The sequence below is a fragment of the Acanthopagrus latus genome, chromosome 2 (genome assembly GCF_904848185.1).
Source record: "Acanthopagrus latus isolate v.2019 chromosome 2, fAcaLat1.1, whole genome shotgun sequence".
Classification (NCBI taxonomy): Eukaryota; Metazoa; Chordata; class Actinopteri; order Spariformes; family Sparidae; genus Acanthopagrus; species Acanthopagrus latus.
The window spans coordinates 25,344,409-25,363,667 of NC_051040.1; the positions used below are offsets into that span (position 1 = coordinate 25,344,409).

At 43.3% G+C, this 19,259-nt stretch overlaps 1 protein-coding gene across 1 annotated transcript in view; it reads left to right on the forward strand.

Annotated features, from left to right (window-relative positions):
* Positions 1–19,259, forward strand: part of LOC119013047 (calsyntenin-2-like) — a 250,492-nt gene that overhangs the window by 87,954 nt on the left and 143,279 nt on the right. The window contains exon 2 of the mRNA XM_037087394.1: positions 4,740–4,862. Within this exon, the coding sequence (XP_036943289.1) occupies positions 4,740–4,862 (123 nt within the window). The remainder of the gene's footprint in view (positions 1–4,739; positions 4,863–19,259) is intronic.

Sequence of the window (19,259 nt, forward strand, 5' to 3'; positions counted from 1 at the left end):
GGGCAGCCAAGCTCCTGTGTTCACCTTTTTCAGCTGTCACACCGCCTGATTATATTAGCCCTCACAGGTTTGATAACTGTATCCTTCAACCCCCATAATTAAATTGATGTGAGGAACAAAAATGACTCAGTGGCCTTTAACTCCACTCATTTATGAAAAGGCAAAATTACAAGGAAGCGCTTATTATTTTAACATATAAATAACACATTTCATTAATTCAGCTGCCACGTATCTAATACACCAAAGCCAGATGATATAGAGCAGCTGAAGGCAGGGGACGGTGGAATGAGTTGCTTTTCATTAAACGAAATAAAACAAAATGAAGTTGAAAATTAGGTTACAGGCCTTCCGAGAGATATTAAATAGAGTAGACGGATTGTGTTTAGTCTGCCTTTGAAGCCAGTTAACAGAACTCACCATGCCGCTTTCCTCCTGTGTGATACAGTGGCCAAAGGTCATGGTATTTGTATCCCAGCTCAGGAATAAAAAAGCGAACACAACAATCTTGTAATGGCTTCCTCTGCTTGTTATCACATGAAACCGAAAATGGTGCGTTTGATTCCTGCTCTGTTCTTAAATGTAAAAAAGCCCTTGCATCTCAGCTAGTCATGTTCAGCCAAAAAGCAGCAAGGTTTCACGAGACGCCAGCAAATTGACCATCTCTCCATTCACAAAGAAAGGTTATTCAATGCCATTTACTTTGCGGTTTTAGTCGTCAGCGATGGTGTTTGCTTTCTAAAATTGGGGTCGGTTGAAGTGCAGCTCAGGCGTTTAGTATGTGTTTGCTGATTTTTTTTTTTTTTTTTTTTAAACACATCTGCTGTGACGGGCTGTCTGCAGCCTGAATGCTCATCACAGATGAGCATCGCAAAGTTCTATCAAAATGTTATTGTTGGTTTGTGAAGCTGAAGACTTAGCAGAGAGAGGAACTCTGAGATGTAGTGTTGTATTATTTGTGATTTATTCAAAGCAACACATCTTTTGGGTGAACCACTTAAACTGAAACAGTCTGTTAATCTCAGTCCACTTGGGCTCTTACGTGTGCGTGATTGTTAGAGAGTGTGTTTGTGAGTGTGTGTTTATGTATATTGCTCATGTTGTGGGGACATAAATGTGTTTACATAGTCACATTCTGCAGACAAAATGCATGTCCCCGTAATGTATATCATTGCATTTTAAGTGGAAAACTGGGTTTAAGGTTAGGATAAGGCTAGGTTTAGGCTAAATCAGTTATAGCTAGGTTTATATTAAATTTAGGATTGCTAGGTTTAGGGATGAAAATGATACACCTAGATTAAGGTTGGATATAGCTAGGTTAAGGTTAGGATTAATAGGTTATGTTGAGGTAGGATAAGACTATGTTTAGGTAAAGGTCGGGATATAGCTAGGTAAGGTTAACATAGGATAAGACTAGCTTTAAGTTAATGTTAGGATTGCAAGGTTTAGGTTAAGGTAGGGTAAGACTATGTGTAGGTTGAGGTTAGGATACAGCTAGGTTTAGGTCAAGGTTAGGATTGATAGGTATACCTTAAGTTTAATATATGGCTATATTTAGGTTAAGATTCGGGTAAGTTTGATTGCAAGACCAATATTGTTAAATCATTGCAAGCTAAATGTTTGCAATCCAAATCAACTATATGTTTGTTGTCTTAAATAAACCCAATTCCTCCCGTGATCGAACGGCTTCAATCACTCTCCTGGCTTGTTTGCCCACGACTGGCCACAAAGTTCTTCTTCCTTCCTTCCTGACGCTAAATGCAGACTGATGAAATAGTGCATTTGGCTGTGTCATGTTCCCTTCATATTGATTAGAGGATTAACTGTGTTCCCTTTTGATTCGGGTTGCCATGGAGGAGTATGTAGCTAATCACTTAGTGTCAAGGCATTAGCGCTTGAAGCCACTGGGTTCGATTGTCGTAAACGGCTTCAGTTCTTCCCCCGGGAATCTCTGGAACTGATGGTCTAGCTTGTTCATTTCTCCACACCTCCCCTGCGCTCCACCCCTCTTCCACCTTTGATAGCACGCCTTACTTTCAAGACGAGAGGAGCATATCCATCTGTTTTGTTATAATGACTCAGGGGCATGTCGCAAGCTGTCAATACATGGACCCCACTCTATTAAGGCAGCGCCGGGGTTCTATTTCTTCCCAGTGATTGGATGTGCTGCAGATGTGGGTTGGGGATGGGGTTGAAATGCAGGGGCACCCCGTCAAGACACTGCAGTGATTACCGGAGGTGGTTGCTCATTTAAGGCCCTCATCTCTCCTGGTGAAAAACCATTCCATCCCACACACACACACACACACACAGAGTGGTGGGGGTTTGAAACATCATTAACCCGCCGCGGCAGCACAGCTAGTCCGGGCTGACTGATGGGAGGATGCACTCGATCTTGTGTGCCTGTGACATCATGGAGGTCACTGGCATGGAGCTATCATCTCACTAAATTGCGATGTTCTGGTGTCTGCCACTTTGGTTACATGTGTTATGTGTCTGATGACAAGGGAGAGGCTGCAATTTCCACTGCCGCACCAAAACATAGCGACCGGATCCCTTTTTTGCTGTCGCTATAGGACATTCTGGCACCACTGATAACAAAATTAAGTAATGCTAAGTTGTCAAGGTGAGCGGCGCAATCTGCAGCATCAAGGATTTAAAGGCCAAAAGGGCTCATAAGCTGCAATAAGACTGAATATGAAGTTGAGGACAAGCCCCCTCAATTCTCCAGGCTCCTCATTAGCTGTCAAGCGTCGTGTTATACTCGGTATTACACATTTATTGGGGTTATGCACTTGTCCCGACTTGGAGAGGGAAATTAGCTTTTTTCAGCTGCTGTTAAAATTTCTCTCTCTGTCCTGCTGAAAGTAGTAGCGATTTTGTAGAAATGTTATTCTAAATCAAGACCTGACATAGTAAGTACTGGTGTGCAAATTGGTCTGTACCTGTGTCATATTCCACAAAATACAAGCTCTCTTAACAGACTACCTTCATCGTGGCTCCTTCAGCGACAAGGGGGTGACACCTACAAATCATGTTTCCCTTTGAAAATTCTTGCACAGCAGCGTCAGCAAGCTATCCATTCCCAAAATGGCATGGTTTGGCATTTAAAGTTGGAACCCGGTATCATTTTACCCCTCACTGTTGTAGCAAACTCATGCATATTTATCACGTCCTAATAGACTAATGTGTTCCCGTCTCCCTGCCCCTGTAAATGATCTCCTCCGACCGTATCAGGGCGGTTAGCCATGCTCTCTGGGCTGATACTCATGAATATGCATCCCTGTAGGGTTAGCATGTTCCCAGATCTCACTAGCTTCTCACGGCTACCCGGCGTCTTCAAAAACATAGCTGCAAAACAACAAGCTGAAGTGTGGTCCTTTACCCTCATCGCAAAATCTTCACAAGCATTTTGTTGACAGATTGTTCTGTTGATATACTCAATGACATTCACACATTTAAAATGTTTTCACCTGTTCATCCTTTAGCTTACCTTTTACCTGTTTATTCATTAGTCTTACCTTACTTTTCATGCATTTGTGAATCAGTTATTCATCATAAACAGATTTATGTCAAAAGATATATTCATCATCAACCAGGATTTACTCCCACTATATTCCCATGTACTTTTTGGCAACTGCAGTCCACCCCCAGATACCACAACTACCCCTGGTTGGGAACAATAGTTTTGGAGTGATGGATGTAAAGTGCAATCAAAACAGATAATCACATAAATACTGTGTGTAAGTGATGAAAATGAATTGAAATGCATTTTCGTAGCAGCAACAAAGTCTTCTTTGTGTACTCACATTATAGATTATGATGTCTGGTGACATTTGTCTGTCTGCTTGTGTTGAAAGAACACATTTTAGCATCGCAGAGTGGCTTTTGCTGACATTCAGTGAATAACTGAACTGGTCTGAAATGATTGCTTGATTAGCACTTAGAAAGAATCCACTTTCTTTTCCCTGAATAGAGAGTAATTATTTCTTATGCTTTTCATTCCCCATTAAGCCACATATTACTGTGTTGGTTTTTTTTTGTTAAAAAATGATCTTTCACAGGGGGCCTATAATTACAGCCCGGCTTTGTGTTATTTTCAATCCACCAACTTGAATTTAAAGTGGACAAATTGTGATGTGTGCCTTCTCTGGCCAAGCTAAAGAACACTAAGGAGGAACTGAGGGTTCCAGTTGTTTTCCTCCATTCTTTTTTTCTCTTTCTTTTGACCATAAGACGGTAAACAAATGGCAAGTGGGTCGGCATGGTGCCGCACACAGCCCAGGGGGGCGTTATTCAATTATAGGCCTTAATCAGGCCCTCAGCACATGAACTTTGTTTTGACTTGGCTTTGGATACAGTTTTCTGCTGGCAGCACAGTGGTGGTCATTGATCAAGCATGGCACTGCACTTTGAAACCTGCAGGGAATGTTTGAAGGAAGAAAAGAACAAAAGATAGTAAACAGGTAGCGGGGGAAGATTAGCAAAATGAGAATGTCTTGTAACAACGAGGGCTGGAGGAGTTTTGCCAAGAACATAATAAAGCGTGAATGTATAATTGCCGTACTGCGATGTGCCTGTCTGTGTGTGCATGTCAAAGCTAAATTGTTCATCTGCGGACAGTTTCTCAAGTGAAAAGGAAATTGAAGACATGTATACGTACGCATGTTGAGATGGTTCTGTTGCACCTCGTTGAGGGAGTATTCCACAGACAACTCACACTCTGGTTTCTGTCTCCACAGTGAACAAACACAAGCCGTGGATTGAGACATCATACCACGGGGTGATCACCGAAAACACTGACATCGTTCTGCTGGATCCTCCTCTGGTGGCCCTGGATAAAGATGCCCCCATCCCCTACGCAGGTATGCTACATTCCAACCTAATGGCTGTCAGCTGCAGGATGATCAGAGCAACCGGGTTGAAGGCGAGCTCACTCAGACCAAATGGAAGCAGTCAACCATGACTCAGGTGTTAATCCACATGGGGAAGCGTAGCTGCAGGATATACTTACACTAAGGATATAAACCACATAAAGCTGTCGTGTGGTATCACGGTGAAAGGGCTTAAATTGGTTTCATGTACTATAACTTGCTGCATCACAGCTTTTTTTCTTAGCGTTAACCCCGCTCTGTGCTGCAGCCATTTAATCCAATAATTCCCAGTGCACACGCATCACATACAGGACCCATATTTCATATTTATTTAGAGTGGAAACTGGCCCAAATAAGCACCATGGTGGTTGAGGACACTGCAAAAAAAAAAAAAAAGAAAGAAAGAAAAAAAAATGAAAAAAAGGGAAAGAGTCAAACCGGATTAGATTCTTCCCACTTTGTGACCATTCCAACTCGTCTAGAGGGTGCCAGCTCTTGTGGGAGGACGTAAGCTGGAGGCTGTTGGCGAGCCCAGCTAGCCCGTCCCCCGCCAGGCTGCTAATGTGGCCAAGGCCCTAGCATGGGGCTGCTTCATGGGGCTGGAGCCCACTCACAGAGGCCCTCAAGCTGGACGGGATGGATGGATGCAGAGGGAGAGTGTGTGTGTGTGTGTGTGTGTGTGCAGGTGGGAATATGTGTATGATTACTAAAACATTTTTTTCATTGTTTGCTACCCTGTGTGTGTGTGTGTGTGTGTGTGTGTGTGTGTGTGTGTGTGTGTGTGTGTGTGTGTGTGCTGTGGCATGGCCTGAGGGGGCTCACTGTAATGGCCACCCTACAGGGAGAAAGAGAGGAAATGATGAGACAGTAGGGAGGGTGGCTGGCTGACCAGCGTATGTCCTCTGGCTCTCAACAGACTGACAGCCACACAACAGCAGAGTGCACCCACACACACACACACACAGTGGGAAGAGCACATGGGTATTCCTGGATTTCAGGAGTGAGGGTACTAAGAGAGATTTCTCACTAAATTATTGATAAACAAGAACATTAGCATTAGCAGTCTGTCTTACAGCGGTCGTCCTCTTTTTTTTTCCATCTTGCCAGGTCTCATTTCTCTCTTGCCCCTGTCCTGTCTCCTCTCGTCGCCACTTCCCACAGTTTTTGTGAACCGCACCTCCTGCCCCGTGCAGCTTTGTGTTACCCCACAGAAATGCCAACACACACAATGCAGCAGTCACCCTCTGTCCTGTGTCTGTTGAAGCGCCGTGCTTCCAGGCGGACGCGGCTCAGGACGGAGACAGCTGTCCAGTTCTCCCAACCAAATTGCCGGGGCGGAGTGACAGGGCAGTGCATGGGTAGCGGTGAAGCCCTGTTAATTAGGCCCGCCAGGTTTTAATCACGGTACATCCGGAAAAAACAAAAAAAACAAAACACGGACACGAAATGTCTGACTGTCAGCCGTGCCGCTGAGCTGGTGATGGCAAGACGTGACACGTGGAAACTCCTTTGCTTAGCAGCTCATGACACCGTGTATGAAACAGTTCACCATTAAAAGCAATGCCGTTATGTGTTCATTTATGCCTGTATACCCAGCAGACAGCATCTTGATTTAGATTAGAAGTTAACATGACCAACTTGATGGATACCTTGGCACTCACTTTAACCACCTCGGTGCTGTAACTGGCCTCTTCTGTTCTCGGAGGCTGTGGAGGTGTTCGTTGGGAGGCTGCCATTTCGTGGTCAGCTGGAAGGGCTGCAGGAGGACACCAGAATATACGCTCTCCTTAAGCTGCATAAATCAATGACTATAGCTATACATTTGTTTTTGTCACCCATGAGGCTGAGCAGCATCTTAAAATATTTCTTTTTCTGGGAAATTACAAACTCTAAAATAGCATGAAGAATCCCTACAAAATGCCCTTTTGCCGTTGTTAGGTCCGATACCGGTGTATAGGTGAGATATAGAGCAAGCCATATGAGCTAAAAACACTTAGATATTGATTTTGATTCCATGGGAAATTCGATAACATGTATTCCATCTGTGCTTGTCCCTGAAAGCACCTCACAATTCTATTGGATACAGTGGGAAGATTCCAATAAGCCAGCACCCACCCACAGTGTTTCCCCGCCAGTCTTTTACATCACTCCTGAACCTGTCCGGTAATCCTCTCGGACTGCTGAGCGGGGTGCAACAGTCACCACACTCACTGGTCTGGAACAACAGGAAAAGTGGTACAGCTGTGTCTGAAAGCCGGCTAAGACTGACATCAGCCAGCGCCGCGGCGCTACAGCAGCTCACAAGCTTCAAAATCCCACAGACAGCATGTCAGGAAGGAGAGTGAGAGGCGCTGGTAAAGATAGACTCATTGTTTTATGCATGGCTGAGTCTGACAAAGTGCAGGTGTCTCGCCCTAAGGAACAAAGAAGATAAAAAAAAGAGGTAGGTGATCCAAACAGCTCCATGATATAGGTAACAACATCAAGAAAACACACTTTGACGGACATCCTCTGCTTTCCTCTATACCTAAACCTATTTTTCCTTCACGAACGGTGTTGACTGTGTATGAAGACTTGTCTGGAGCATATTTTCCTGTCAGGTCTGTCACAACAAATAAGTGTGTGAGTCGGCAAGTGTCTACACAAACTCACTTGACTTCCGGAGACAACTATACGTAGAGTGATGTGACAAAACTGATAGAAAAGTGAAGCTACAGCTTGGTAAACTGAGGCACTATACGTTTTGGGAAAAAAAAAAAAAAAAAAGGAAGTGCCGCTACTGGCTGTATGCGGGTAATGGTGAGTTTTTTCAATTTTCTGATGGTGGAGTTAGGTGGGGCTGTAGCTTTCCAAAATTAAGAATTCGAGTTTGTTTGTAAGAAAATAATTGTATTTTTATGGGCCCTTGATAGAAAAGTCTTCACAAAGTTTCACAGTAAAAGACAAAAGAGCAAACAGATGTGTAATGCAGACATCAAGCTAAAAGTATAAAAAGAATTATGAATTAGACCACGAGGAGAGAACCAACATCAAACAGCTGCGTTGACATCAATCTCAACTGGGTATTCGGGGCGAATTATAACCTCTGTTGTGCATAATTAAATACGTTAGAGGTAAGACTGCTTGCTAAGTTGGTGATGTGGCATTTAACATTAGCTGGCAAGGATTCATAATTCAACCATTTTGTAACATGCACAACAAGAGAATCATTGTGGAGAGCAGCGAACACTGCATGTGTTGTTTGATGTCCATCTTTGTGATGAGCTTGATGGAAGGAGAGATCTGATAGGCTACAGATCCCTTTGGAGAACAAAATGCTTTCATGCATGAAGCTATGGCAGGTTCAACAAAGTAACAATGTCCAAATATGTTTAATGTAAATTGAACATTATTTTAAGTTCATATATTTGTGAATTTCTATTGAATATTCAAGTGTGTGGATCAGAAATACATTTGTCAACCTTCTCATCATATGTGTTGATTTAATTTTACAAGCACAGCATTCATTCATATGGAAACCCCGGTGATTCCAAGAAAGCCAGACCGAGACAATGCAAGAATGTTGTGTGCATCGAAGTCAGGTGCACTGTTTCTTTCGAGACGGAGAACAACTTGTTTACAATACCAGATACCAAAGAGGTATTGGTTTTTAGAGAGCACAAAGTAAGACCAATAGAACCAATTACAGTGTTAACAAAATGAGCACAATGACAAGGGGAGCAGATTTCTTTTTTTTTTTTTTTTACATATAAAGTGGCAGACTGCTGAGCTCTTCTGGTGAAATTGGAGGAAAACTCGCAGGGTTGTTGGCCGACAAGGGCAAGCTATTGTGAAAATGAAATTATCAGTCATGTCAATGACAATGAAGAAGAGAAAGTTGCTGCACTCTTCAACTGAAAAAATAAAATAGAATGAAACAGCAAGTGTTGTATGAGCGACAATTTTAATGATGGCGTCAAACATATTTTGGCATTATGTTAACGCCTGAATACAAGTTTAGAGACGTGTCTCGACAGCTGTTGAAGTCTATTAAAAGTTCCTCTAAATACGAATTGTGAACTTGTTGAAAGGTGAATTTCCATAAATGCTCTGGCCTGCAACAGGGACATTCAAGAGAGGCTGAACGGTACTGTGCCTGAGGATCCACATCACTACAGGGTTCCTATAAAGATTGACAGATTGAGGGTTTAGAATGCCAGAGCTGCATCCAAATTGAAAAAAAAAAAAAAAAAAAAGTCATATTGACCACAATTGTTATGAAATCGAAAAACAAGAGTAAAGAGTAAAGACACAGTAAAAAGCAGGGTCCAAAGTGTTGAGATAGATTAAAAGTAGAAGCGAAGTTATCAGAGGGATCATCAGTATGGATGTTCAAATCTCCAAGGAGCAACTCGACAGCTTGAAAACACGCAACAAAAGAATCATTACATTCATTAAGAAGGAGCTGTTAGGGCTGGGTGGAGGGTCATTTAAAATAGGCTGTAATAAAAGGGATTTGTCCAACTTTAATTAGTCAGAAGTTCAAAAGAAGAGAGCGAGCTTCCACCACCGTGGCCTGAAATCCTCGGCAAGCTGATAAAAATGTAATCCTGTGGGCACAGCTTGTTGGGGGGGGGGCATGTTCCACTTTCCTCTGCCAGGTTTTGGTCAAAAAAGTCTTAATTCTGAGATGGATGATTAACTGAGCAAACGTTTTGTAGCTATGGAGTGGAGTGAGCATTCACCAGTGTCATCCTGAGAGGTGTGGAGTCTCGGCTTTCAACAGGGGAACCCCAGGGAATGGTGTGCAGTTGGCAGTGAGACACTCGCCACACATGTGAACTTCACTGGCTGTAGGGAAGCCGATCTCCCCAGGAGAGTCGGGAAAGGCAGAGACAGGAGAGTCTGAAATTTGTAACCGCGGGAAAGAGAGAGCCACGCCATGGAGTAGTTGGATACACCAGGGCAACGTTCATCAAAAACAATCTATTTGGTGGTCGGTCCAGCCTACTGCACCAACACAAGGCACCAGTTTTTGACGGCTTCAGAATCAGACTCAGCCATCAACTCACAAATTAGACCTTCACCAAACAAACACAGAAGCCAGCATGTGTTGGACCTTTTGACATGTCTGGAAGATGTGGCATACATTTGTTTCAAACATTCCCCTTTACTTTTCATCTCTCTCCAAGGCAAACTGCCTCCTCCTTTGACACTGATTTTAGTTGTTATTTCAATGCCAGAATAGTCCAATGTGGATACAATACCATAAGATACAAGGCCTTACACATATGCATTTTAATAATGATAATAATGATAAACACCACCAAAAACATATACAGTGTGCTTTGCAGTAAGAATGTGTGGTAATATCAATCAAAAGCCATATATTTAGATATGAAGAAGATATAGTTTCAAAATAGCATCAAATATGATCAGGTAAGTAAAAATAAATAAATAAATAAATAAAGATAAAAGTGAGTTTTAGGAAGATTTTTAAAGGAGGATACTGAGGTCTCCTGCCTGATCTTGATAGGGAGATAGCAAATCACAGATACAAGCAGGAGCTCAACCATTAAAGGCTTTTAAAACAAAGCAGTACAACACCAAAACATTCTAAAACTCACAGGTGACCAGTGAAGGGCAGCAGGGATCGGTGTAATGCAGATGCGTTACATAAAGTGCTTTCCAACAGTTGCATGAATGTGCTTGGGTGAGCTTTTTTATCAAAGGTGGATCAAACTTGAAGGATCAAATAGTTCCGTGGGACTTTATTCAGTGCTACTGTCCCGTCTAGAATACATTACTATAAACTAGGATTTTCACAAGGTTAAAAAATAGAATCTAAGAATCTTGTCTTGATGCGAGCTGCAAAGAAGCATTTGCAGAGGGGGGATTCATTTGCATTTGTTAAGACTTGATTAATGGAATGGCTGCATCACTCGAGGGAAGTTTCAGCGCTGTGAAGATTTAAAGGTTTGCTATTCATCAGCAAAACTGCATTGCGTTGAAAATAACAAACTGTATGTCGGTTGGGACAGAAGTGTTAGCCCCCCCCCCCAAAAAAAAAAAAAAAAATGCAATGAACAGCATTTGCTACTAATATCTGTGAACTAAAAGTTGGTCTGTTGTGCTAACTGTCACAGCAGCGCAAGCTAAAGTCATTTTGGTTGAGAACTACTTTGAGGATGTGCAAAGGTAAATTGTACACCAGCATATTCACTTTGCGTCTTTATGAGTAGAACTGTGTTCTCTGAACTTCGTAATGGCCAATAATGAGTGAGACTAGCTCAGCGGTCCATTAGGTTATTAAGTTGAAGTGGCTTTTTAAGAGGCTGCTACCGCTGCACTGAGTAGGCTTCTAAAGTGCCGGGTTTGCAAAGAGAATGAAAAGCTGTGCTGAGTGCCTTTATTTAACGCAGGTTACCCGCCTGTCAGTCGACCCTGGCGTGCTTTTGTCACACGTACTCACTGACACCCACGCTGACACCCACGCCGTCTTGAGATGTGGGTGTTGTGCCAAAAGAAATGGTGCATTGGTGTGTCAATCCCTCTCTTTCATTGGTCCCTGGAGCCCTGCGGCTTTGGCTTGAACACCGATCTAATGACTCACCTGTGACCCACTGTGTATGCATCGTGCTCAGTCAAACAGCACTGGCAGTTTTTGACACGTTCACAAGACCTCGTGCCGTACACACACGCTCTGCATAAATGATGCCTTTCCCCCTTTATGTCGGCTTAAATGTGTCAGATGCCCAGCAGCTTTTGTTAAACTCTGAACGAGTGAGGACTATTTTTTTTATTTTTTTCTCTTCTGCGTGTGTTCTGCGATTACTCACCGTTAATAAGAAATCAGACTGACGGCAGGAATCGGTCGGTTCCTGCTGCCTCATCTGATGTCTGAACAAACAATGTATCGGAATTCTAATTTCGCTGCGTTACTAAAGCGTGCCTCCCAGGACATTAATGATAATCAATTATCTCTGACCTTGGCTTTCTTGGGAGAGCCTTACAGCCTCGCATTACACCAAAAGCGGCAGGCGATATCGTACCACCATTCACTCGCTTCCATAAAGTAAACACATATGAGTAAACATACAGGCTGGCTAATGTGCGGTGATTAATTAGCCTCTCGCTGTCTGTCTGATTGAGAAACAGATCTCAAGCTAATTACCAAAAGTACCTCATTAGCGCGGTAGCAGAGAGCTCTGTGTAGTGTGTAGGTGGAGAAGCACCTACACCGCGATGCGCTGCTGACAACAGAGGAATGAGACCGGGTTCGTTTGAAAGGTGAGATATGTTTGGCGACTCGCAGATTGGATAAATGTGTGGAAGTAAGATAAAACAGCATCACAAGCAGAGGAGATAAAGGTTAGGGCTACAGTCAGTGCTCCTCTGTGCAGGAGAGGAAATGGCTTCCTGTAAAATGTTGCGGTGTATGTTTTTCAAGCATGTACACATGTAGACAGGGCAAATCAGACAGCTGTCAAAGTCTTACTCTGCCATCACAGCATCACCTGCCTTACTTGAGCCGATAATTCTATCACTTTCATGGCGGGGAAAAAAAAAAAAAAGACAAAACAAATTATGCCAAAAGCCCCTCAGTGATTTCATCATGTGGAGTCTAAAAATGACCTCATCTTCTGTCGAACTGCATAAATGAAAAATGCAAGTCACTTTTATCCGTGTGTATCCCCGCCGTAAAAATATAGACGTTAAAGAAGTTAAAGAAGCTTTCTGATCAGAGACCCTTTATGCCTTTTAAAGCTCATTTCAAGAGCTGAGTGAAAAAAAAAAAAAAAAAAAAAAAGATTTGGAAGGGCCAGGGGGCTGCTTTTAATAAGGCAACAGTTTTTTTCATCCTTTCTTTTTTCTTTTTTTTCCTTTTACAGCAGGTGCCGCTGTGTCAATTCCCTCAAAAGCCTCTACTTCAAAGCTGTTGCTTAAAACCATGATTAAAAAGTAACAGATTGAAATTATTTTATGGAGCGATAGTCTCTTAAAAAAAGAAAAAAAAAAAAAAAAAAAAAAAAAGGAACCCCTTTTCCACAACAAGGCAGTCAGATGGCTTTAATCCGTCTGTGCTCTCCTTTCAGTCTCTTCCCACCGACGGCCAATTCAGCTCCTCCTTCCTCTTTTAGTCTCTTAAGCTTGTATTCTGACCTGGAACAAGCCCTCACTCTCTTTCCTCCCTCCTGTGCAATCGTTTTTTTTTTTTTTTCATCTTTTCTCAAATAATTTCCACCTGTCAGATTTCATCCAGCTCCACCACATTCGGGCAGGTGAGTGGCGCCCTTTCCACAGGTGGTGCACCGCATTTCCAAAAGACGACAGCTCTGTCGTCTCTGAAAGAGCTCTGTGATGTATTTCTTGACATGTTGCATGAAGAACCAATAAGAAACAGATGGACAGAACAATGTTTGACCGAGATAAGGACCCGGTGCTAACACAGCAAAACCGTGGGATCGAACTCGAGCGCAGTGTTTTTCAGAGACGCTGCTATTCGTGAAAAATCTTGTTCCTGCAGACTTTTGAGTTGAAAAGCTCGGGCAGCGTAATGACTATCTTGCTTCTGGCATTCAAAGTGCCTCAGTCTTGGGCTTCAAGACAATGGAGCCATCACTCTGCCATTGTTCACATACTCATTTATTAATGAAGTACTGAAATGCAATCTGCTTCCTCACTGAACCACACAGATGAGGGAAATAGTCTTTGTAATGAGATTTTTTTTTTTTTTTTTTTTTTTCCTAGGCTTTTAGCTTTTTTTTGTCTTTTGATGAGTTACAGAACTGTCAGAGGGGGGGCAGGCAGCGTTAGCACCGTGACTTGTTCCTTTGTTCTCTCGAAAGGAAGAATAAAAGGAGCATGTTATGGGTCCTCTTCAATACCATTAAGCAGAATTTCCAGTCAACTACCTCCTCATCACACTGAGAAGCAGAATAGCCAGAGAGAGAGCGATGTAGCTGCTTTCACCGCAGTTGAAATCAGAAACTGACTTGTGAGGCGTTGTCCTCGCCCCGGTGCTTAGCATGTCTGAAGTGGGCATTTGCTCCTGCTGAATCTGTTCTATAGAAATGCTGTTATAATAGGTGGTCGTGCTCCATCCAAGGAGTGACAAAATAAAGCTACAAAAATAACGGTTAATATGAGATATTTTAATTACAGTAGACATACAATGAATCACCTCCGCAAAAGGAAGTTATGTTTTCACCCGTGCCTGTTTGTTGGCCGATGGGTTTCTCAGCAGGATTTCACTGGAAAACTACTGAATTGATTTCGACCAAATTTGGATGGAGGATGGGTCTTGGCCTGGGACGGACTCCATTAACCTTTGGTGCAGATCCAAGTAAAGTTTAAGGAATCTGGGAAGTTTTGCTCACTGTCATTAACATTGCGACATACAGAGCTTTTCTTTTTCATCATTTTCATGAATTTCACAGGGAATAATTCAAGGATCTTCTCAAGACCCTCTTGGTCTTTTTGAACGGCAAAACAGCTATTCTTTAATCTAAAATTGGTGCAGTGTGGTGTTTTTGTCACCAGATAAAAGCCAATGGTTTTTAGTTTTGCTGAGTCATGTCTACACAGCTTATCTGCTGTATTCTGAGACACCATAATGCCGTTCATGAATTTATGAACACGACTTCCAATCTGTACCATCACTTCCCAGGAACAGGCTTTTTTCCATGGGGTATCTTTTTTTTTTTTTGTGAAGATTTAGTCTATTGAATGTATCACGCAAATACTACAAACACTGTTAATATACTTGTGCTAATTACGCGGAGCACTGGACGTATCACCCATAGTCCTTTCCCCTGTGACCTCCCCAAGAAACTTGTGGATAAGATCTTTAAATATGAGAAGCCTGCTAAAAACACTGATGCGGTCATTGTTGACATGGTATGCTTCGTATCAAACAGTGTCAGTATGTCATAGGATGCTGTTCTGCGTATCAATGCAGAATGTAGTTCTGGAAGTGGCACTGTTAAAGCTGTTATACAGTAGCTATAATTATTGAATAGAGTGATGATAAGGGGTAGCAGTCAGACCATGTGGTTCATTGTGTTTCACTGCTGTATGCCTGTCACTCATGAGAAAGGATGAGTAGCACAATGTGTTTGCGTTCATGCATTCGTCTATCCATTCACCCATCGGGACCAGTATAGGTGATGACTGATATCAGCCTATCACAGATAGGTTCGTATCAGTTTATAGGTACCGACTGTTTTCACTCTGGGAAAGTTTACCGTTTCAGTACACTGTGTCTTTTGCGACAACTTTATTGTCCTGCCTCCATCGCAGATCTTTGTCACAAGTGATCGAAAACCACATTTGAGTGATCGATATCAGAAAGTTTTGCTGTCTGACATCAGTACTGAGTCGTTTGATACATCTCTATATAGATATATCTGCCGTCTGTATTTGTTGACACTTAGTATTCAAGCCTCCAGGCCTCCAATTAAAGTGTCAACAGACTGTCATAAGCGTTACTTGCGGGAACAAACATACAGGGAAGAAACCCAGAAGTCCTCTCTGAGTCGTCACAGTCTGATAGAGAGACGGATGTTGTTTGAAAGACTTCCCACTGAAGTTCAGCTCTCGAAGCAGCGCTCCATGAGAGCGATCCATGTTTTAGCAGTTTGTCAATACCACATTCATCACTTGCCAGTACATCACTGCTGAGGCTTCAAAGACCAAGACGCTGCTTTTGATATACAACTTAAATTTCGAGGTTCATCCTGTCTACCCTTGGATACTTGTGTTTTTCATTGCGAGAAGCTCTGATCTGTCTCCCGGCCCTGTCTCCAAATCATCCCATCTGACTTTCAGTCCTCTTTCTGTCTGTTTTATGAAGAGGGCCTCCCTTTCTCTTTGAATTCTGACAGCTTCCTCTCCGCTTCAACCCCTCCTCCCCCCCCATTTCTTCCATCCTGTCGTCCTTCCAGCGCCCAATTTTCCTTCCTATTTGCGGGGATGTCACAGGATTGAGCCGCGGCGTGCGGGTACGGGTCAGACTGAAAACAACGTTTTTGATTCGATGACGCACTGAGACACTGTGCTCTGTAAACAACTTCATAAAAGCCTCGCACAGACGTAGGCTGTGGATACTTGCAAAGAAAATGTGGAAAAATTCAAAGCTTTCAACAGAGCGACACACACGCTCCCCCTCCACTCCTAGACTTACCTTGGCGCTTACTTATTACTCACTCATTCTTTCACTTGCTCTCGATTTTTTTACCGAATGGGCAGCATCTCCACACAAGGGCAGGAAATTGTCTGTGACACTGAATAAGGAAAAAAAAAAAAAAAAAAAGCAATGAACCGCTGTTATTAGGCATCGACCCAGGAGAGCACAGAGAAATGAACATGTGAATCAAAGGGAAAATCTGATTTTGATAGAAACGTAAGAGACAGTCAGAGCTTTAAATGCAAGACTGATCTCCCACCCATATTCAGGTAGTTAATTCCTGGGCGGCCGTGGCCCTCTGCCTCTGTATTTCTGAGAACATCATCCCACCAAACGTCTGACGGCCTTAATCACCTGGGAGATCACCACCAAAATCACTCGCTCCCCTCTCCATTATTTTTGTCACATTAACTGGATGGCACACATTTTTCGAAGTAGATGAAGAATTTGGGGTTTATGCATCGCCGTCGGCACAAGGGAGTGGCTGCGTTGCCCGCGCTCGGAGGCCCGCTTCAGCCTCATCAGGCCCCGTTTTCCTATCTCCGCACTGGTGTTTCATCTTCTTCTCTTTGCGCGTCATCGCGGCTAATATCATTTCCACATGTTCGCTCGCGTGTAAATCAAAGACTCAATTAACTGAGAGAAGGCTGGGTTGCACCAGGGGGTTAGGGGGCGGGCGGGGGATGATCGCTGAAGAAAGGAGGCACTAAATAAAAAAATGATAGATTGAAAAACAAATAAAGAAAAAAAAATCAAGAAACTTCACTTCACTTAGGACGCAATGAGCCCCTCATGACTGGTGACACGCGGGAAGAAGGCGTTTTTTTTTTTTCTTCTTTTTCCCAAAGTTATGCATGAGGTGGGATTTTCCTTTTCTGTGCTATAATGAAACACATACACAAACCTGACACCCAACACGCTCGCTTGGTAATTGATGGCGGCCTTCTAGCAAACATGAAAAACTGGATGCTTTAAATAAACAAAGATTATACAAAAACATGACAGGGATAATTAATCGTCTCGGATCACTCCGGATGACAGGCAGTACCCAGGAGGCTGCACATCAAGGTTATTTACCTGGAAGGAGAATACATTAAACACATTAGTTCTATATTGCATGAGCTGCTTTTTGCTTTTGGTCCATGCGTGGTCGCACACACACACACACACACACACACACACACACATACACATATGAGGATGCTTCCGGCTGTACACCTTTGCGGCTGTACACATTTGCAGTTCAACAAGGTACCCTGAGAGAAAACATGACCCCTACAACGCCATGGAATATTCATGCACTACGAGAATTAATCCTCATGAATTACGATCATCCCCTACGGTAGCTGACGTCAGGCAGTCGTGCGTGGACGCCTTCCTGTCCTTAAAAGAAAAAAAAAACAAAAAAACAAAGCCATTAGATTTGCACCAGTCAGAGTAAACATGTTCCTCTACACACGGTAGAATTTGGAGTGCAGAACAAAAATATAGTTATCTGACAGAATGGGAACAGCAGGAGCCTCGAGGGGGAAAATTGCTGGCTCCAACCTCACAGTCGCAGAGGTTTTAAAAGGTACAAACAAGATGAGTCGCACGAGTATTGAAGGGTCTGGTTCAGATGCGAGTAATTGGGTATAGAGCGAGCAACAGAGATTCGTGGGGGAATGACAATGACAAGACAGAGAGTCGTCTTATTTCTTCTTCTTCTTTTTTTTTTTTACCTCTTCCAGCTGGTATAGATAGTCTTGTAAGTGGCATGTCGCAGGACCTTGTGGTGAAACGCCTGCGAAATTACTGAAAATTAAGTGTACAAGATTGGCCGCCAAAATCCAATCTGCTCCCGGCCTCTGTCATTTTGTAAAGTTGACGATGCCTGCGAACTTGTGACAGTCCAATTAAGGGCATTTGCATATCGGGAAGCTTAAAATTATTGTCATCCACTGGAGCATAAAATTGGGGGGGGGGGCACAACTCGGGAGGAGATAGTGGAGATCTGCGCTCGTAGGCGGAGGCGGAACATGTGAGGGGGTGGGACGAAGAGCGAGAGTCAGCTGCTTTCATTAGCTTAAGTATCGCTGTACATACTCCCTGCGCTCACCCCCAAACTTGCTTGTCCTCCTTTAATATCCACAGCTTTAGTTCTCGTCCATTGCTTTCGTTCCCTGTCCCAGCTCTCTGTCTTCCCTCCATCCTCAACCCACCCGTCTCGTTGTCTTCCGATGCCTTTAGCCGAAATAAAAAAAAAACATGGTACCTTCTAGATAAACAGACCACATGCAGTAGGTGTGGATCGAGGTTGTAAAATGTTCCATTACCAAGAATAAAAGTGGAATTTTTTTTTTTTTTTTTTGTTCAGCCTCACACTGTGAACTCGTTGTATTCCTCTCACTCTTTTCCCATCTTTGCCTCGGGCGTGTGCATAGCTTGGCCTTATGTCACGAAGGCGCCAACCAACAGGAGGTACAGCACAAGCAAAGGTATGGCAGGTGAGAGACAGAAGCAAGGCCTTACAAGGAATGACTGCAGGCTGTACATGTGAAACACAGAGGATATTTTCGTCCGTCTTCTACTCTCTGCCTGTCGTCCCCTCTCTCTCTCTGTCTTCTCACCACCTCACCTTTGCATCTCATGCCAGTTTTGTGTAATGACATGCTGCACGTGGACATCTGAAGAGAGAAAAATGCCTCCCACGTAATCACGCTCGCTTTTTCCCGGCCATAGAGATGTAGTGGCGAACTATAGTCTGCTCCGCACTGGAAGCTATTTATGTGCACGGTGACTCACAGTATGCTGAAGTTTACTGCATCAAAGGTGAAGCGGAGTGCAAGGCAAAGGGACCGCACAACAGTTCCCTTCGGGGACCGCTGATGTTATCAATTTTCTGCTTCATCACATGCCCATCATTTTTTTTTTCAGCTATACACAAAGCCGACCTTTTGTCCTCCTGACATACTGCTTCTCCGGGTTCTCGGCTGCTTTAACTCCAAACTCCCAAAGCCAAATGGAGTCACAAGCCGTAAAGTTAACACGGCTGAGTGTCAGAAAACTTTAACGAACTTGCGGGGCGGCGGTGTAAAGACACTGTGACGTTCGCAGCCCAGCATTCTCCTCAGGAATCAAATACGTCTTGTTCGCACGTCGCAGTTTATGTCCAATGACGGTGAGCCCTGCTCCTAAATACGTTTGATTACTTGTATCGAGATCCGTGCATTATTCCTAGA